This window comes from Diadema antillarum, unplaced genomic scaffold (assembly GCF_040938485.1).
Source record: "Diadema antillarum isolate AM-2024a unplaced genomic scaffold, OU_Dant_1.0 seq00000887_RagTag, whole genome shotgun sequence".
Lineage (NCBI taxonomy): Eukaryota > Metazoa > Echinodermata > Echinoidea > Diadematoida > Diadematidae > Diadema > Diadema antillarum.
The window spans coordinates 433,261-455,261 of NW_027271751.1; the positions used below are offsets into that span (position 1 = coordinate 433,261).

General features: G+C 38.1%; 2 protein-coding genes across 2 annotated transcripts; both read right to left on the bottom strand.

The window, feature by feature from the left end:
* Window positions 1–14,204: 14,204 nt before the first annotated feature.
* LOC139740836 (uncharacterized) lies at window positions 14,205–15,158 on the bottom strand. Its single transcript, XM_071651409.1, has one exon. It carries the CDS (start codon window positions 15,156–15,158, stop codon window positions 14,205–14,207), a length of 954 nt encoding a protein of 317 aa, XP_071507510.1.
* Window positions 15,159–18,302: 3,144 nt separating this feature from the next.
* On the bottom strand, window positions 18,303–19,256 carry LOC139740837 (uncharacterized). The gene has a single exon (XM_071651410.1). The coding sequence runs from the start codon at window positions 19,254–19,256 to the stop codon at window positions 18,303–18,305; it is 954 nt and encodes a 317-aa protein (XP_071507511.1).
* Between the last annotated feature and the right edge of the window lie 2,745 nt (window positions 19,257–22,001).

A 22,001-nucleotide genomic window follows, 5' to 3' on the forward strand; every position in this document is an offset into this window, starting at 1 on the left:
ATATAGCCTTAAGTCATCGTCCAGACATTTCAAACATTTTACCAATCAATAATCTTAATCAGCTACCCAAGACGGCAAAGGGCAATATATGACTAAGACTCGTTTTCTCGTGGCAGGTGCTCCAAAATAATCTAGACAGACTGAGGGAGTAGCAGGTAACTAAAAAACTAACGTTTTTCAGATGTTTTTAGTGCATTCTGCGGTTGCCTTCAATTTCACTGTCAGCATATAATTATTGGCACCTTCACATTACGGATGCTTCGTTGGGTCACAATAACGTCACCTGCAAATTGGTGCAGTTCCTTTACAAAAATGGAGAAAAATATAAAAAATAAATCCACATTGTATCGGGATTTCAACGAAATGAAGCTCGAGCCAAGAAATATTTTGTTTCCGTTTTTTTAAAGATTTGAACATCAACGCGTTAAAGCGCATTTCGATTAGTCTGTGCATGAACTGAGGAAGAATGGATTCATTATAAGTCGATTTTGTGGGCAAAACATAAAGAAGGGGTAGATGATAGTGCCACTGGAAATACATGTTTGGCAATGACTTCCAATAAAAGAGCAAACTCTTACCTCATCATCCTTGATGTTTGCCTGTGAGAGAAGAACAAAATGACGTTTTTGATTCACATGCTTTACGCAAAACACTCAAGGCTGTTCAAATATCATTTCTGCTAAAAAAAAAAAAAAAAAACCCCGCTCGTTTTAAAACTCTTAATTCAAAAGCTTCACATCTTGCACAATGCACCGCTGCACCCCCCCCCCATTCTTCCCTCCCTTTCTCTTTATAGCCACTCAGTGAGTGGTGACTTGTATATTATATTCTTACAATGTTGTATTGTTTAGACTATCATTTCTGAGGCCATTGTCCTTGTCAAGCGTTTGCTTATGATGATGGTCTCCTGAATTTCTGTACACCAAGAGTTGCCTGATTTAACTTTAAACAATTATATATACTGTAACTTATGTTTGCATGAATGTATGCACAAAATAGTTTATTTTCATTTTACACCATGTCAGAAAAAATGTTGGATATTTGAATTAATCATTTATTTGTTTTAACTGTCAGATTCAAATTATGCTGTGCTCAATTAGTTCATTCAATTGACTCTTGTATTTCATTATGTATGCAAAAAGAAATTCAGAAATCAAATCAAAATCAAATCAAATCAAATATAATTCAAAGTATTACGCTGATCTACATCTTTGGAACATTATGTCTTGGACTGCGGCTGTTCAGAATGTAAAATTATATCAAACTGTTTCTCGATACCAATAACTTGTTTTTTTCTCAAAGCGGAATCTTTGCAACTGATGCATGCGTGCGTTCATATGCCGTACGTCATGTATATAATGACATTTTAAACTACAAGTATCAGTGTGGTGTGACATTGTCTGAGACGTAAGGATCTTGCGAATATCTAAACAATCAAGCAAAAAACAAACAAACAAACAAACAGAGACTAATGACAGTGAAAACTCAAGAGTTTGTATAGAAATTAATAGTAAAGCATTCGATTAGTCAGAGATATAATACATGTAGCGAAAATTGTTGAAATTTAACAAAATGATCACACTCAGTAATGCCATATTTGTATACACCATGTTTAATGAACTTGCGGCAAAATTATTCATTTATAAAGCAATGCCATACAGGGAATAAATCAAATCAAATCAAATCAATGTGTTCAAATGACGTAGTAACAGACATGATACATGTGAGAATAATTTGTTAATTTCCTGATGTAACACGTCTGTAATCTATGTTAGGCTATTGGCTAAGCGTTTTATTTATTTGATGTTGTTATTGTTGCTTGAATGGTCATTTGATTTTTGTGTCCTCACTGTACGATCTTTCATGTTTCGATAAGCAGAACAACAACAAAAATATCTTATATTCCTGCATACTTACCGAATCTTCGTCGTTGTTGTAGAGAGTTGCAATGTCGCTTAATGCCTGGTGGCGAAAGGAAACACAATTACAAATTTGTCTTGAGTTTGGCAACAGTACTATGATAACATTCATCTTTATCCAAAGTGCTTCATGGGAACATATACATACATGCCTACAAACATACATACAAACATACATACATACATACATATACACGCACATAATGTACTGTGCGAAGTCAAGTAAATGAACTTGCTACCTTTAAACAAAATGACATGCAAGGTATCTCATCAACAAAATTCTGAATATTCATTTCAATTTTCATTTTAGTTCATTTACATATATATATTTTCTCAGAGATACACAATTGGGGTATAAACTGGACTATAGGGTTTTTAATATACACAACAGCTACAGAGCATGTGTGTATAAGAAAATCCAACTTATTCGAGAAGAGAAACTAAACACAGATAAGAAATCACGCAAGTTCGACCAAGAGAAGGTGGGGATATTTTACCCGGTGGAGTCTGTCGGTGATTCCGCCTAGCTCGGCCTCGATAAAAGATGTCTTCCTCTCCGTGGACTCGTCTGGTAGACCCAGAGAGTTCAGGGCCACCCCTGAATTCACTATCGATCCCCACGACGATGTATGGTTGGACACGCTGTCTGGAGGCTCGACTACCATACTCACGACGACCGGTGCTGCAGGCTTCGCGACGACCGTCGGCTGCGCTTTGGCTCCAGCGCGACCACGAGTTTTCTTTTCCGACATACTTTTGCGTTTCTTTGCTCTATGTCATCAAAACTAGCTGCCGTGCGATTTTTTTTTCTATACCCAGTAGTTTCGCTGGACACCAATCAGGTATGTACAGGATGTGTGAGAGGTATATTGCCTTCCGTGTAAAATATCTAAATCTAACAACAAATGAAAGCGTTGGTCGTCATTTATCCCTTTTGTGCTGTGTTAAACTTCTTGGTATCTTTGGTTCTTTCGGTACTTGATCTATCTCGTCGTTCTTGTTGTAAATTTCAAACTCTAGGTATGATTTCAAACTCTCGTGTTTGTTTGGGTCCAGTTTGTCCGGATGAACGTGATAATTGCTAGCTCGTGCTGGCATACTAGATGTCACCCGAAGGATTAAAGTGCATGATGCTGGTTGTACAGCTTAATTTAATTGGCATCTAGAGGGAAGAACCAGAAATGTGACGAACCAACGCGGTCTGGTTTGGATGTGTCAGCGTTGCGGGGATGTATGAGCATTTATGTATGGCGTACTGTGTGCTGGCGCGGATGGTGCTTGATTTGTTTGTAGGCGTATCTACATAATCAGGGCCTTATTCGTGTCCAAGGCAACATTGGTGTGCGCGCTTATATCTTCTGCGTGTCAACGCGTACTAGTTATTGTCTACGCGCGTAATCAATGCGTGTGCACTGTGACGTTTTTGTGTATTGCAATAAACTAACAGAATTCAATAGATTGTAAGGCAGCTAGGCCCCATCATTCAGTCAGAGGTCGCAGCCAAATATCTAACATATTTATCAGTCGTATGACACTGGTGGCAGAGAACGAGCAGACCAAGACAGACCACTCCACATAACTAATGACACAAAACCGTGGAAGCGGATACGATGATATCGTGTCGACGTCTTCTCGTATCTGTTAGCCTGAGGCGAGCAGTTAATTGAGCCTTTGTACATAATGATTTATAATTGTTTTCGTAATAGCACTTTGCCTTTTCTTTAAAATTGTTGAATTAATATTTGTCTACGTTCCGTAGGGGATATTCATTTCACAAGCACTGCTTCTTGGTAGTTCCATCCATATTTTGTGCTCTTGTGCAAAAAATGTTACGATACGTTGTATGTATATATTTATATAATATGTGTCGCAAAATGTTATATGTTACATAATATATATATATACATATATATATATATATACATATATATATATATATATATATATATATATATATATATTATATATATATATGGCCTAATGACGGGCCGCAAGCTTGACAAATGAACGGGAGACTATTAAGATCGAGAGCAACGTCCCGCCTCAGTCCAATTTCTTTCAATATAAAAATGCAACCAACAATGAGGCACCGCGCTCGTTCGGAACCCAGGAAACTATCTCTCACACTATGTCACTAATATTTTGTATCATAACACATGTATGTATATATATATATATATATATATATATATATATATATCACATGTGTAAGTGGAATATGAATACAGTTTATTTCATTTCAAACAGAACGCATCGCGCCGTTCGAGAAGACTTGGGCTCACAAGCACATCCACTTCACTTGCCTTTATTTCAATTCACACTCATTTGCACTTAATATATATAACGTGACACTTTACTACAGATAGACAATTTTTGAATGCAACAGATAGGCTAAAGTAATAACACATTCATAACAATATAGTATATCGTGTGCCACTCCTTACCTTCATAATCTTTATTTCACATTCAGTCCCTGGGAATCAACACATCTTTTTTTGGTGGGTAAATGTTGGAACGTAAATTTGTGCATTTCATAAAGAAGCCTGTGAAATTTCTTTTCGATTAAAATCCAGCTTGATAAACTCATCGTCCATCGCTGCATTTATGGCACTTTCATCAAACTGTGGAAAGTGGCGTTTGAACACGTCTATGATCTCATCACGTGACCTGAGGTAGGTTTTCTTTATCCACCCATTCTCTTGCTCTTCCAAGAGCGTGGTGTTGTTGATCGAAAGAAGTCTACCTTTCGGAAATGCCATACACCACAATTTTCTGAGTATTGGTATGTCATCAATAACCTGGGTGTGAAGTATCTCCATTACCTTGTCAAAGTGTGATAATTCAACCCGCATGTTGTAATGAATGGAGCTATGTGTATACCATCCGTTCTGCAGGGACGCCTTGAAGCAATTGGCCCTTGCCGGGTCGCTTTCCGCGTTGTGCTGGCGTAAGATGAGATCTCCTCGGCGTGCAAACTTGTAGATCAAGAAGGATTCGTGGTATACGGGAGATTCCCTCTCAAAATTCAGCGGGATCAGCTGGAATGTCGGCCAGCCTCCCATGCCCACATCCACCATGTGCATGCTACCTTCTCCAGATAGGTTGAAGACAATGATGAGCACGTGGGCGCTTTTTGTAGTTGTGACGTCAGCGGGTACAAGAGTTACCTGGTAACCAAGAGCCTTGATCACCATGTAGCAGCCGACATTGTTGTGGTAGCAAGAGCCTCCAAATTTCGCCATTATATCATTTTTGACCTCAAGCAACGTGGGACGATGTCTGTCCTTCCTGGGCGTGGCGATATTGAGAACTGTCTGGTAGGGGATATTTTCTTGCCAGGAATACAATATTTCGTTTAAGAGGGCGACTGGATCGGAGGTCAGCTTGTCTTTAGGTGACGTCACTCCCAGTACTTCGCGAATGAATGTAAATGCTTCATCTGACGTCATCAAAGCATCTAATTTCGGTTTAGCTGTAGTTTTAGCATCCTCCATTGCGGTTTTTCTTTCTTTCCCTTTTTCTTTTTTTGAACTTTGAGTACCTGTATTCAAGGGGTGGTAAAGTATTGGTGCAGATAAGAATTGGGCTTTTACCTTTTTGCGAGATAACCAAGAAATAACCTATGAAATAGTACAGAGCATACCATTTAGAGAGAATTTCAAAGTTTATCTGGTAAAAGTCGGTTTTGACATGGCTGAGTCATCTATAAACAAAGTGAAGCAAAGGGATTGAAGTAAAAGGCGGGTCCCACCTTCTATTAGCATTGCTCTGTTTTTTGATATCTCAGCCATTTCAAAACAAATTTTCATCAAGTAAATAGTGAATTCCTCTTGGAATTACATGCTCTTTCATATTTCATAAGAGACTTCTCGTTAACTCTCTCTCTCTCACACACACACAGTAACACACACAAAGAAACTGTTAGCAATGTGTAAGTTACAGCTTGACCAAAACTATAAGATCCCTTCAAGGCGATATTGAATGGGCTCAAGTTGGAAAGAGAAAAAGCAAAATTGCTTAACATATCTTCCTGTTTTCGGGTTGTATATTCTCTCAGAGTGTTTCCTAATATCGATGGTACTTCAATTTCAGCAGCAAAAAATTGAAGAAATTAAGGTGTTATTTTCGATGACAAATTGCTTCTGAGAAAAAAAAAAGCTTCACAATAATGCCGATTTCCTTCATTCGCATTACATGAGAAAAGGAAAACCCTAGAATTCATTCACTATAAACATGCAGCAGAACATTTGGTTCATGCTTTCCTCGTGCGAAATGTTGATTTTTATAACACTCTATAATGGATTGCATTCTGGATTGCCGGTCAAACAGACATAGAGTTTACAATTAGCTACGCAACACTATGCTCCATGGGCAGTATAAAATATCATGAAACATTAAAAAAAAAAACAAGAACAACATCAAGTAAATCAAAGAGTCCCAGGAAGTTTACACTAGCTTCTGATTCAAGATCGCATAAAGTTTACACTATTCCTGTACTAGCTTTAAAATTATTTCATTTGCTTCTACCGCACTATCTGATAGGAATAATTCAAGCAAAAATTCGTTCAAAGAGCAAGAATCTATTTGTTATTCTAAACAAAAGAACCCATTTCATGGAGAATAGAAATTTGAATGATAATGAGTATACTTTATGTAATAATTTAACTCAGAATTCAACACAATTACAAACATCATGAATTGAAATCATCCCCTAAAAAAGCGTCTGTTTACAGTTTAAGCAAACAAGAAACTCGGCACTGTTGCATAGCATAATAGCATTTTGTAGTTTCTCCTTTTCTTGTGGGCATAGGGACATATAAATGTGTTCAATTTTTCACTTTGTTAATTCAATTATAGACTTGACATCTTTACAAAGTAAAATGTTAAACGATTTGAAAGAGAATTACACAAGTTATAAGTTTAATACAAAATATTTGTCCCGATTATCATAAAGAGAAAACAATGTCTGTACTGTTCGTTGGTTTTTATATATGAAAGCAATAATGTAGGCCTATTTCGATTTGAAAGCCAAAAAATGTTTCTGTTCTTGCCTTTTTAAAATTCCTTCGCTCGTACTGTATAGTTATGTAATAATGCTTACCTTCGTTTGAAGAAATAATCACGAGAGCTAAAATTGAAAGGTGTTAGGTATGTCACTGGATGCAACCTGCAGTTGTTGATTTGAAAGTCTGATGGAACAAATCACGTCAGTCCAAACACTGCGATCACTTTATATACCCTTCTTAACCATCTTCCGACGAATTCTAGCGCTTTTGTGTATTGAAAATCATATCACGATTTGTGTCCATGGACTGTTATTAGACAGCTATGCGGGTTTCGCCCAACACGACAGCGCAACTAGTGTTGGATGGAAGATATATGGACTGTCATTTGTCAACGAAATGCCGTGAACAGATCTATAGGTAGCCAATAAATCTCTTTTGTGCAAAATTTGGACTTCAATGATACCACGTGTGTTGGCCACCTCAATATGGCCTCCTTCATCTTGGACACTAAAATAGTGTGAATTAAAGGTGCTTCAGAACTGGTTAGATTTTAGTATCACTGGCAAATATTGTATTTAGATACTCCTGGTACGGCTTCTTTACCTAATTTACATGACAATAATCTGCTCGCGAAGTTATTTATTTTTTGTTGCACTTGCGTTTACGTCGATGCAAGGCAATTTGTCCGACAGTTGCGAGTGTTTGAACTGGTTATCATTTTGGTGTCATCCCATGAGTTCGACACCCACGGATCATACGGCGCACGGTCTAGACATAAAATAGTCCACGAATCATGCAGCTCACGAGCTGGACATCAAGTAAAACGTGCCCACTTGCTACATGCTAATTACTCAGCATACAACAGGCCCATGAGCCAGACAACAGGCAAAAATAACGCCTTCGGAGTCGACAGTAGGCAAGTAAGCCCCATGAGCACGACCTATACATCAAGCCCCGCGTTATGATGTCGACCGTGTGGGCCTTTTTTCCTCTAGTGTCGAGCTAGTGGACATTATTTACCTAGTGTGTGTATAACTCGTGGACCGTATAGCCTTTTTTTTTTTACTTGATGTTGAGCTCGTGGGCCTTGTTCAGTTTATAGTGTATAGCTCGTGGGTTGTATTACTCATGGGCTGTATTACTCGTGAGATGTTTGACTCGTGGGTGTCGAGCTGGTGACGTACACCCGTTATAATTTTCCAAGACTAGAGGAAGCGATTATTTTCTTGAGGATAAGGTTTGTAATATCGTTGCTGTTGTTTCTGAATTTGCCCGCCTTTCTTTTTCATGATGTTTTGCATTCTTGAGACTTGTTGTGATGTTTGGTACTGCATGACACATTCACAACTCTCCCCGCCCATTACTTTGAAAGCCCTGTTTTTTGTTTGTTTAATTCTTTCTTTCTTTCTTTCTTTTTAAGAAAGCTGCAGCAGCCAATGATGACGCGGCAAGAGCGTGGATGAATGGATTGGGAAAACAGGTATACTCGAAAATCTCCGTAACCAATTGCGTACATTGCGTACTTTGTCATTGATCCCTATGCAAGTGCATGCACAGTGTATACGCTTCGATGCACATATTCGCTGACCGGTGGTATTTGTGCTTTTGAATATACCTCGGTGGGCATCGAATGATTGATATAGAAATATGAATGCTGTAATGACGGTATGTACACGTGTACGTACGCATGCTAATCAAGGGTGTACGTATGGAAACACACATCTCACGTAACCACAAAGAGATTTGTCTCATCAGCTATCAGTACTTATCTAACAAACACATCAATAATTATTGTTTGTCATGTCAAAACGTCCTCAACACAACACTTGGCGGCGCGCATATGGTGTCCGTCATCAGTTCGAGCACGGGCAAGCTCCTTTGTTCAAGTGTACGCACTTAGAACATATCAGCGTGATAGATGGGTAACCAGGTGTGTGTGTGTGTATGTGTGTGTGGTGTTGCCCTTGTTGTTGTTGCTGTTGTTTGTACATGCGCGACAATGTGATGTATTAGTAAGCTGACGTGTTTGAAGTCATATCGAAAGATATTGATTGGCGCAATTTTCTGGTGCTTTAAGTATTTTATTTATCGTTGATTACAGCTATCATAACAATTTACAGTATGAGAGATATTCTTCTTTATTTTCTGTTTTTTAAACGATTATTCCAGCCTGATCTTTACTAAAGAGTTCCTTTCCAAAAAGTGCTAACTTTTCTGTTGAAGGAAAGGAGAAAAAGCTGGATTTCTGTGTCACATACTTCTAAGTGTTTTCATGCAATGACTTTGTGTCACGGAAAACCTATGTGTCTGCACTAATCTTTAAGAAATTATGATTGTGTGTGTGTGTGTGTATGTGTGTGTGTGTGTGTGTGTGTGTGTGTGTGTGTGTGTGTGCGTGTGGATTTAGCATCTTTAGGGATAAGAATTGTAGCAGGATGATGTACAACATGTAAAAGTTGATTTGATAACTAACTAATGTGATTGTGTATTTTTCTTGGATGTTTGTTGTTTTGTTACCGGTATCTCTAAACATTCTCCTGTTCCTTCCCCTGTCCAAAAGAATTAATATGAAGAGAAATGAAGCATTGCTCAGCTGTTGATTCAGTGGTATGTGAACAATCTGAAAAGTTACACAACCAGGAATCAAAGCCAGCCTGACCTTACAGATTTCTGATTGGATCCTGCTGGACTTAGTACCTTTTTAACAAAACAGAGACGATTTTTAAACCTTTTGGAATGAAGCTTATTTTCTCTTGCCTGCAACTTCTTCATTTTCTGTGAAGAGTTTACTATATGGAGACTATACTTAAAATAAAGACATTTAAGTGAAAATGTCAAATTTGATTTGAAAAAAGGTTTAGTACCTTTTTGACATAAACTCTTCATTGCAGTGGCAAGCAATTATAGTCGGCAACTGGTCGGTGATCAATAGCCGCGGCCACAAGGCAAAACATCGCACAGCTTAAGTCATGTAAATTCACAAAGTTTTGAGTGGAGATTCGTGTGCAGGACAAGAAGGGCATTGGATGTTTGATAACATCATGACCCCTGTCATAAAATTCGTATCGTCATGCCTGCTTTCAATACTTCGAGAACGTATTTGATGAAATGCCTTAAAATACACTAACGTTTATTTTTTTTCCTCCTGATTTTGATAAAACTGTCCCTATCTTCTATTTTACTCAGTCAATGCATCGTAGTTTATGTCTTCATTCATTGCTAATCTTACGTTTCATCCAGATTTTATCAAGAGTAATCGTTAGGGACTGATATCATTTAAATATCATTTAATATGGTTTAAACTTTGTTCCGTTTACTTCTGTTTGGGGAAAGATAGAAACACGAGAACTTGACCTGACCGCGAACCTTAAAAGACCATGAATCTAGACTGTAGGCGATAAGTTTCATTACACTTTTTGTCAAACAACGTTAAAGTCCAGACTGAATCTCGTTTTCCTGTTCAGGACGATTGTACTGGGATATTTGCTCAAAAGAGAAACCTCTTGACTGGGTGATAAAATGATAACGATATATATATTTTTTTCCAAACCTGAAGTAACCTCTGCAATGTTGCATCTATCGGGAATTTCCACTAGCTATTGCCCAGCGTTGCCTAAACTGCTCGAGTAGAGTGAACTTATTTAGTCGAAAGATTAGGCACATTGTAGGATTGATATTTCGTGAAGGACGTTCAAAAGAGCCACACGTAGGTATCGATTAGCCCCTCAAGTAGATTGTCTGTAGTGTTTCATTTACTAGCATGCAACATGTGCAAATTACGGTTGTATCTGTGTTACCTTACACATGCATTTGATATACGTATGTATATATGTACATATATATATATATATATATATATATATATATAGATATATATATATATATATATATATGTGTGTGTGTGTGTGTGTGTGTGTGTGTGTGTGTGTGTGTGTGTTTGTGTGTGTGTGTGTAGTGACAGCAACGGACTTCACCAGAACATTGCGGGGCGGTGCAAGGACAGATAAATATATTGGCAGCAAAACTTGCACAGAGATGTGGCTGCGATGTTGGGTAGCACCCCTTTAATCAAGCTTTCGGGCAAATGGCCTTCAGAATCTACAATGACAATTACAACATATATGTATATATATATATGTGCGTGTACTTCTGAAAAAAGTTGAGGACCACCTCTTCCTCGCCAGAGACATTCTGCAACCAATGAAATCAACCAAATTCTTTAATGTGTTTCATTAGTATACAGATATGTAATACACGGTAAATATGTGTCGATTTTTCTTGCATTGGCATTTACGCGTCTAAGATCAAGAAATACACGGTGTGTGCATTTTTGCCATGAAGTTATTTTTACTACCAAATTTTCGTGTTTTTTCCTCCTTTCATACACTTGAAGAAGAGGGAAAGCCCATTCGGCAACACTGAAGAGGCTAAGATATTATTATTATTTTTATTATTGTTATTATCATTATCATATTTTATAATGTTTATTAAATGTTTTTGCAAAAAAAAAAACACACACACATTTTTTTTTGTATTTTCTTGACCTTCAAAATATGTTTGCGAGTCAGGTGTTTGCAGCGATCTCTTCCGCATAGCTCTGGCATGAAGAGTTACCCAGTACAAAAGACATTCCTGGCGTTCATAGGGCATCTATATCTATATCTATATTTATATAAATGTATATGTACATATCATACTGCCAAGTTCATGCTGTATTCACCAACAGTTTATTTCTGCACACAAAGTTTCGAGCGATTCGCTCTTCTTCGAGTGTTGATACTCAAGAAAGTGCGAATCGCTCAAAAATTTGCGTGCCGAAATAAACTTTTGGTTTCAGTTTTATCTTTGATGATATTTTCACACCAACAAGTGGACAACTTTCTCTCCCCCTCTCTCTCTGTGTCTTTATGTATATATATATATATATATATATATATATATATATATGAAATGTTTATACCGGTAATACATTTGTGTAAGTGTGTGTATGTGTGTCTGTCTATAATTATGTATGAATATAACTCCGTGGATGAGACATCTTAGAATGAAACTTGTTGTCTTTGTCCTCACTAAAGTAAAAATTCTCTTTTTTTCGGTTCATCACTATGATTTGTTATCATCTATTGCGCCTGATTTCACCGTTAAAAACTTTGTTTTACTACTTGTTTTTAATATGTACCTTGGATTCCTTTTCCGTATACTGTGAAAATTCGAATTTGCACTGAGAAGTGGTCTTAGAGGGCCTTATCAAATCAAATATCGTAAAACAGCACAAAGTCCAGCTTCACTTTGATTTACTCCGGACTGTTTGCCCAATTAAGATAAAATGTGACCCTGCACCTCAAAACAAACAAAAAGTCGCCAGACATGAATTTTTAGTTAAGACCATATTCTAAAAAGAGCAGACTTTAAGCTTTGAAAGGATGTATTACTCAAAACAAATGGACTCTCCTAACCTATCTAAATATTGGAAAGAAAGCACACACTCACGAAAAGTGTGAACTGAGAAAAGGGGCTCTGAAGTACAGTGTCTATTCAAGCGCTTAATCTTTACCAAACCATGCTGGCTGTGCAATGAATGGGACAAAAACAGGAAGTAAACCACCAGAGTAACAACAATGAAGGGATTATCAAATTAAAGTGAAATTAAGCATGCCTCATTAACACATTGTGTTCATAATTAATGCTAACTTTCAAAGCAGTAGCACTATCCTTTCAAAAGTTATTAGAGTTCAAAGTGAAGAGTGTGGACAAGGTTTTTCAGAAGTGAAAAAGGGATTCTAAAGACACACCTAATCACACTATTCTACCAAAAATGTGCGAGATAAACTTCTTTAAAAAAACACATTTTCCTGCCCGTTTTATGATACCAAATTTTAGCATAATGTAAAAGAAGACCCGCTCTTTCAGAAAATATGAAAAAGTCAAGTTCGGCTAGGTTGACCCATTTCACTTATTTTCAGTTGTTTTAGGTCAGAATCTGCTACGAGCCTACGAAGATGCTCAGGTCCAGCCCCATAGTACCGAATCTGGAGATCCGTAAAGACACCTCTCTGGCAGACTTTCAATGGAAACAAAACACAAATATCGCCAACATGTATAACTCACTACTTTGCTTTAATCATGATCATTGGATCCTTCACAATGTGATAACAACGTCACTTGCTGCTTTAAGCTTAAAGTTGAAACACGTGTCATGCAATACCATATACACCGGCAAGCAAAACATGGCAAATATCAATGTGTTATCATATACACACAAAGTGCATGTACCAGTTTAATTGGTGTGTATATCTTTATAAGGCATCATATACTCTGATTGCAGTAGAGTTGTCTAAGATAAGGGGAGTATCTAAGTCATTTTGTAAAAGAGTCCAATACTAAATGTGGTTGAATTACATACACAACGCATGATCGCGCTACACATAGCTGCATTCAGCTAGCATGGAACAACTTCCTATAAGCTAACAGTTAATCTCGCACATACCTGTGCATTATTTCTATGGATATAATGAATACGCATGGGTATTCAATTTAAACCACACATCCCAGAAAGCTGTACACTCAACAAGAAATCATCCCATAAACTGTCGCATTTCCTTTTGGCTGACATGTATGGTAAATATAGAGGTATAGAAATGCTAATTTATCATAATCATGAACTTTATTTCAAGTCAAGATCCGCTTTTGAAGACTGTCCTGTGTGCTACTTTCTCCATTGATTATAGTCATAATAATTTTAAATACCTGTTGCTTGTTTTCTGCTATGTTTTATGTTGTCAGGGACAGTACCGGAGGAACAAGACTGTGCTTATATTGATATGATATATTACATAATTATTATTTGCATACCTTGGCGATTATTTTTTTATGGGTAAAACAATACAGATATAAAACTAAATGAAATCAAAACAACTCAGAACTTCTTTCCATCTGTAGTTCTCAAATTCCTTTCAATTCGTGTGACCGACTTTATGATACGTTATCCAAATCCTCCGTAATGGATTTGAATATTGTCTTAACGTCATTCATTTCACTACAATGATACGTATGTGAAGTTTAGATGACAACAAAATCAAAGATACCTGTCCTACGGACAATTCTACAAAACTTCCTGCTCAATTGATATCCGACATATGCTTTTTGATAGTTGTTTGTCATTTTTGTAAGTGCTTTTACTTCCATCTAACATTCATTTAAAGAAGTCAACATGTGATTTGTACCAGTAAAGGCAAACGGGTGAAATCCATAGTAAATTAAACATTTTTCTTAGAAATCTTCAAGAAATTGGAAGTCCCTTTCGAAAATCTAGTTTGACAAACTCATCGTCCATCGCTGCATTTATGTCATTTTCATCAAACTGTGGAAAGTGGCGTTTGAACACGTCTATGATCTCGTCACGTGACCTAAGGTAGGTTTTCTTCATGCACCCTTTCTCTTGCTCTTCCAAGAGCGTGGTGTTGTTGATCGAAAGAAATCGACCTTCCGGAAATGCCATACACCACAATTTTCTGAGAAGTGGTATTTCATCGTTAACCCGGGTATACAGATCCGTCATAACGTTGTCAAAGTGTGACACAGCAACCGGCTCGTAATAACGAATGGAGGCATAGGTGTACCACCCATCCTTCAGGGACGCTTTAAAGTGCTTGAGACCAGCTGGATCGCTTTCCGCGTTGTGCAGGCGAACGATGAAATCTCCTTGGCGTACAAACTTGTAGATCAAGAAGGACTCGTGATACTCGGGGGATTCCTTCTCAAAATCCAGCGGGATCAGCTGGAATGTCGGCCAGCCTCCTGTGCCCACATCCGCCAGGTGCTTACTACCTTCCCCAGATAGGTTGTAGACAATGATTACCGTGTGGCCGCTTTTTGTACCAGCTATGTCACCTGGTACCAGGGATACCTGATAACCAAGCGCATTTATCACCATATAACAACCGACGTTGTTGTGGTAGCAACGGCCTCCAAGCTTCGCCAGTATGTCATTCTTGACCTCAAGTAGAGTAGGACGATGCCTGTCCTTCTTTGGAGTAGCGATGCTACGTACCGTCTGGTATGGCATGTTTGCTTGCCACGAAACCAAAATTTCATTTAAGAAGGCGACTGGATCGGAGGCCATCTTGTCTTTAGGTGACGTCACTCCCAGTACTTCGCGAACGAATGTAAATGCTTCCTCTGACGTCATCACTTCATCTGATGTCGGTTCAGCTGTTGTCTTGGCATCCTCCATTGTAACTCTGGTATATCTCTGACGGTCTAAACAGAGAACAAAACGTATCTTCAATTCACTTTCACCTTATTAGAGGTGAACAGATGACAGATTTCGGGGACAAACCAAACACTAGGTCATTTGTTGCTTCCAAAGAAGAAACAACGTTCATGGCAGAATAGAAAAAGTTTCAAACTTTTACATTAAAAAGATTAAGTACTCTCTTATAATGATTTGTTCCCAACACCAAACTGAATATAATTGTCATCTGTTTTGATTTCGCAGTTATCCTATGAGGTTGGCACCCACTAGTCATACAGCCCAGGAGATGACACCACGTTCATAGGACCACGAGCCAGACACTGAGTTAAGCATGTCCACAATCTAGATGATAGGGCAAACAAGATCTATGAGCCCGACTCTAGACCTAGAAACCAAGTTTCACGAGCTCGATACTAGGTAGAATAAGCCAGCGATATATCGAGCTCGTGGGCTTTTTTCCTGCTGAGTATCGAGTTCGTGGGCTTTTCTTAGCCACTATCCAAATTGTGGGTTTTCTTTGTCTAGTGGGACCATAGTAGCTAATAGGGTTAGTTTGCTTGATGTGAGCTCGTGAGTCTCATAGCTCGTGGTCTTTATGACTCGTCGGCTGTGATGACTCGTGACGTGCGCTCGTCATTTCCTTTTGTTAATGCAGACTTCATCAAATGTGGTACAGCGGACTCCCGCTATAACGAAGTCCTTGGGACCGACATTTTTTTTTTCGTTATAACCGAACAAATAAACAATAAAAATACATAGAGGGGAGAATGTTGCGGCCTGAATTTTTACTTCATTGTAACTGGAATTTAATTATAACCGTGCTCATTACAACGGGAGTGCACTGTATTTGCGTACATGACAATGAGCTTTCGGGCATGATTGTTATACTGTAAGGTGCCCGGCCTTGATTTTGCTTTCCTGGTATTAAATAGTCTTGAGAATGTTGTGATTAGAGGAAATGTAACACTACTAATCTCGTCATATAAAACGTTCATTACTTGAAATACTTAAAATCGCTTCGGTTGATATCTTACGATAAGAAAATGGAAGTACAGCATACAAAAACGGCGTACATAACAAACAGCCCAATCAATTTAAAGTAATTGCATAGGTAACAATGGTTTGTTAATCAGGGTTAATTCGTTAATCATAAGCAAAGATGAAACCGATGATAGGAAAAATATCATATAAGTATTGTATATGGTTTATTGCCACTTGCTTTGATATAAGATGGTTTACTTCCCAGTTCGTCTAACACCACTACGGTTAAACTCATTTGGGCTACTATCAATTTCGTCTAATGACCGTTTGGTTAAATCCTCACCTGGTCTAATGTCTAGTTTGGCTAATTATCGTTTCGTCTAATAACCAGATGGACTTATCACAATTTTGACTCCTTGGTTTTTTTTTTTCCATTATGTCTGATTAAACATTTTTGTATTAGATGAAATTGGCATAGCCCATCTGGAAGTAGACCAATTAGTTGAGGCGTAATAAGGCTAATCGGCAATTGGACTGGTTGTAGCCGAAAAGGGATTACACCATATGGGTTGGGACTAAATGGCTTTTAGACGAAGTAGGAGTAGACCAAGTGATAGATCACCTTGCATGTGGGTACATGATGAACATATCACCTATGTCCTCCGGGTAAAAAGTTCATTTTACGTACCTCTGTAGACGGAATCAGATCCAAGCGCTCAAATGGACAGGTGTAGAAACAAACTGGAAATAGTTTCTGTGAACGGCACGGTAGATATTCCTGAAACGTTCCGTGAGGGATTTACATAAACCAGCAAAACAATTCGATAGAATAATCTCTTGGTTACATTCAATCTCTCAAACGCCACATGCAGGTTGGAGACAAACGACCATTTGCAGCCAGTCAGAATTGAACACAAGGATCAGAAAGTCAGTATTACAAAACTGTCTTTCTCGTATACAATAACATATTGCACCAAGAGTTGCCTATCTCTTGTCAGTCATGTCAATCTTGACTTAAAACGCTGATGCAGCAGTCGCTCGACTCATGATTTGTTAAATATCATTTGATATTCAGATATAATCCACTGTTACGCGCTAGCCAATCAAACCTAAGCATGAATGCTGCAAGTATTGTGAAAAAAGAAGCCACGTTAAGAGGTTATCACGTGCTGCCTTCCCGTCGGACCATGGGGTTCCATGGTATGGCACTAAATTATCATGCAAACAATCATTATCAGGATGGTCAACAAGCCGTGATAAGTTGAGCTGGCCAAATTCCGATATCATGCAATACAAAACACCTAAGAAACCATTCCAATGAGTAACGTCTTTCTTCCATTTTTGCTTTGCTTTGTAATTTTGCATAAATTTGATCAATAAGAACAAGCACATCACTGTTCTCGGTCATGTATACAAAATTTACCATTGAATATACAAATCTCTTCTATCATACAGCTCTTTCCTGATTTCTGTCATGAATAATTCAATATTAAGTTCCTTAGAAGCTTATAATGCTGTGCTTATTAAAACGGTTCTGAGTATCGTTTCTCCCTTTTCAAAGTATGATTATAATATCTAATACATGTCGCTTTCTTTCTGTTATACGTTATGTTACAAGGAATAGTACTGCGCTTTTTGAAATGCCTTCCTTGATTTTTATTTCAATCATTTCTTCATAATTGTTATCACTTCTTATACTTGAAAAAAGGACTACAGTCGTGTAGAACTAAACTGAACAAAAAAAAAAAAACCTTCTTTCCATGTGCATTACTCCATACATTCAATGCGTTTGACCAATTTTATACTCCAAATCCTCCACAATTGAATGGAATATTATGCAGACATCATTGAAGTTACCGTACAATGATATCGATGCAAAGATTTAGTAAGAACAAAATTAAGGATACCTATATTACTGTTCCATTCATTATTGAATAGTCATTAAAATACTTGGACGTAAAAAACTTGGACGTATATTTTCAATGATACGTGATATTATTGGCAGTGATTTTTTTCACATGGCTTTCCTTCTGTCATTATAACAGTGTTTTTAAATGCCTTCCCAAAAAGAAATGACTGCATTTTTAAAGTAGTCTAAATGGGTTGAAAAGCAAACCAAATAAATTCCAACATTGAGAATCTTTAAGCGGTTGGAGCAGCCTTACTAAAATCTAATTTAACAAACTCATCGTTCATCGCTGCAGTTATTGTACTTTCATCAAACTGTGGGAAGTGGCGTTTGAACACGTCTATGATCTCATCACGTGACCTGAGGTAGGTTTTCTTTATGCACCCATTCTCTTGCTCTTCCAAGAGCGTGGTGTTGTTGATCGAAAGAAATCGACCTTTCGGAAATGCCATACACCACAGCTTCGTGAGTAATGGTATGTCATCATTAACCTGGGTATACAGCCTCGTCATGACACTGTCAAAGTAAGACACGGCAACCGGAGTGTTGAAGCGAATGGATGCATAGGTGTACCACTCATCTTTGGGGGACGCCCTGAAGTAACTGGCTCCCACTGGGTCGCTTTCCACGTTGTGCAGGCGAACGATAACGTCTCCTCGGCGTGCAAACTTGTAGATCAAGAAGGACTCGTGGTACTCGGGAGATTCCCTCTCGAAATCCAGCGGGATCAGCTGAAATGTCGGCCAGCCCCCTGTGCCCACATCCGCCATGTGCTTGCTACCTTCTCCAGATAGGTTGTAGACGATGATTACCGTGTGGGCGCTTTTTGTACCAACCATGTCACCTGGTACTAGTGATACCTGATAACCAAGCGCTTTTAGGACCATATAACAACCAACGTTGTTGTGGTAACATCGACCTCCAAGCTTCGCCAGTATGTCATTCTTGACCTCAAGCAGAGTAGGACGATGCCTGTCCTTCTTTGGAGTAGCGATACTACGCACTGTCTGGTATGGCATGTTTGCTTGCCAAGAAAACACAATTTCATTCAAGAGGGCGATTGGATCAGAGGCCATCTTGTCTTTAGGTGACGTCACTCCCAGTACTTCACAAATGAATGTAAATGCTTCCTCTGACGTCATCACTTCATCTGATGTCCGTTCAGCTGTGGTCTTGGAATCCTCCATTGTGGCTTTTGTATACCTCTGTTGGCCTATAGAAGCAAAAACAAAACGTTTTTTAATTCAATTTAAGTTGCTACATGTGAACAAATGACAGTTTTCGGGGACAAACCAAACACTAGGTCATTTGTTGTTTCAGGAGAAGAACGAGCTTCGTTGTGAAGAGTAGAAAGCATTGCAAGTCTTTACATCGGCAAAAAGATAAAATACTCTCCTGTGATGATTAGTTCCAAGCACCAAACCGACTATTGTCACCTGATGTTGTGTCGCAGTCTTCCCATGAGCTTGACACCCACGAGTCATACAGCACGGGGCTGACATTTTCGAGCATGTATTGTCGTTAATTCAGAATTCATCAAGTCTGACATTTTTTTTTTCTACTTGGAAGAAAAGCTTCGGGGTATGATTAATAATGTCTAAGGTGGCAGGTCTTGGATGTTGTCTTTCCTCGTATCAAATAGGCTTGAGAATATTGCAGTAAGAGAAAATGTTAGGCCACCAATCTTGTCACGTGAAAGATTAATTACTAGAAAGACTTGAAATCACTTCGGGTATTAGGGCCTATCGTCCAATAACGGTGAGTACACAGCATATGTAGGATACAGCCGGATCAATTTCGAGCAATTGTGTGGGCAGCAATAGTTCGTCAAGAGTAAAATGTCTTTGTTTTTAATTCACAAACTAAAAAGAAACAATTGACTCCCAGATGCCCGGGGTTCTAGAGATAATGTAAAAGTAGACTATAATCGACGAGCGCAGCAGAGTTTGAAGAAGTTTGATTGAGATCTAGTCACTATGCATGTCTAGGCACCATCACACTTGATCCACCACTAATTCATCCAACAAAGCGTTGCATTTTCCATTATTCTTGTATTATCCAGCTTTTCATTGTCAGGTGATCCCATCACTGCAACCCCTTGAGGCTTTTACGGGACACCTTTTTTCTTTCACTTTACTCCACTTCTGTTTTTTTAAGTCTGACTTGTTACCACTTTGTTATATGATGACCTTTGTCATCCCTTTGTCTATTTTGTGTGAATTATGTTATATTTCATCTTTTTAACTGTATATATTGTAAATGTTGAAAGAAATAAAGGAGAGTTCTATGCTCTCGGTCAATCAATCAATCAATTTCCTGATTGCCTTTATTTGATGATCATGACATGGCGAATTTATTTTTCGACGAGTGCAAAATCTGTCTAAACTCAGAGTCACCGTGAAGCAGAAAGTAAGCCAATAATAGGAAAGTTCTGGAAGTCTCTATTTTATTGCTGAGCTCTCTCGACGACATTATAAGGAATATTTTGAAGCATCTTACCCATAAACAAAATGCCCTATATGTTTTTCCAAATTACAAGTTTATTTATTCAGATGATACAAACAGTGTAAAATTAAGATGAAATGAAGACACTTTGTTTTAATCATTACGTAATAACGTTTTGACATAGAACAATTGTAAAAAAACACCATTTTAATAATGTAATACGCAAGCGCAGGATGTTTTATACCTTTTCAAGGCAAAGTAGATTCTATCTCTACTATTTTGTCAGATTATACTGGTCATATTTTTACCATTTCATAGTCTTCTTTTTCATGTAACAACTCATGAGCGGCCACAACGATTGCAGAGTGATTTGTATAGCCGCATTCGGCAGAGTTATCAATGATAGTGATTGATTCGGTCACACCATGTTAAACGATTGATTTTCGCTATTGTGAAGGTCTGTTAATCCGAAAATGAAACAACTTTCGTTAGTCCGAAGGTTCGTTATTCCGAAACACACAAATTCTGTAAATTGAGATTCGAAAATTTGAAAATGATTAAGGGTTCATTAATCTCAACATTTGTGGGCTTTTTTTCCTAAGATTTGTTTTTCCTGGTGTTCGTTAATCAAGCAATTAAATAAGGTTCACCATTCCAATAGGTTCGTTAATTCAAATATTCCGTGTACTGTTCTAGGAACCTTCGGAATTAGGGAACTTATTTTGTTTTCGGGAAAAAAAAATAACGAACTTTTTTTTTCATTTTCGAATACATGTATATACGAACCATAGAAATAATGCACTATACTGCCATTGTGTAGACGACTAATGCTCTTATTTGCTTAAGGTCAAAGGACTGATGACATTAATGATTAAAAGAAACATCATAATAATACTGTGAAAGGGCATGGTGAACATATCTTACGTACCTTTCTCGACGGGAACAGAAATGAGAGCACAAATAGACAGGCGTGGGAACAAACTGAAAATATTGTCTGTGAATGGCACACTATCTTTTCCTGAAACTTCCAGTGAAGCACTGACGTGAACCGTCTAAGTAACACTTCAACATAGTAATCTCTCGATACATTCAAGCTCTCAGACGCCACCCGTAGACCATAGACAATCCACCAAGCTAGTACCCAATCAGAATTGAACACGATGCTCGCAGAGTCATTTTACACCAAACGTTGTACTCCTTGCCAGATAGTTGTTACCTTGACTTAACACGCCTACGCAGCAATTACCCCACTTAAGATTTATTGAACATTATTTGTTTGATAGCCAGAAGTAATCCACTGCAACTTTAAGCTAGCGACCAAACCGTGGCACAGTGCTGCCGAAACTGTACGAAAAAATGACCACGCTGGCTGGTTATCACGTGCTCCGTGTCAACTCCATGGTACGACACTAAATTGTTTATGCAAACAATCATTAATTTTGTAAAATGGTCAACAAGCAGTAAGAAGTTGAGGGGGTAAAATTCTG

Bases quoted from the DNA above. Each gene is read 5' to 3' on its own strand.
- LOC139740836 (XM_071651409.1), bottom strand. From the start codon at position 15,158: ATGGAGGATGCCAAGACAACAGCTGAACCGACATCAGATGAAGTGATG.
- LOC139740837 (XM_071651410.1), bottom strand. From the start codon at position 19,256: ATGGAGGATTCCAAGACCACAGCTGAACGGACATCAGATGAAGTGATG.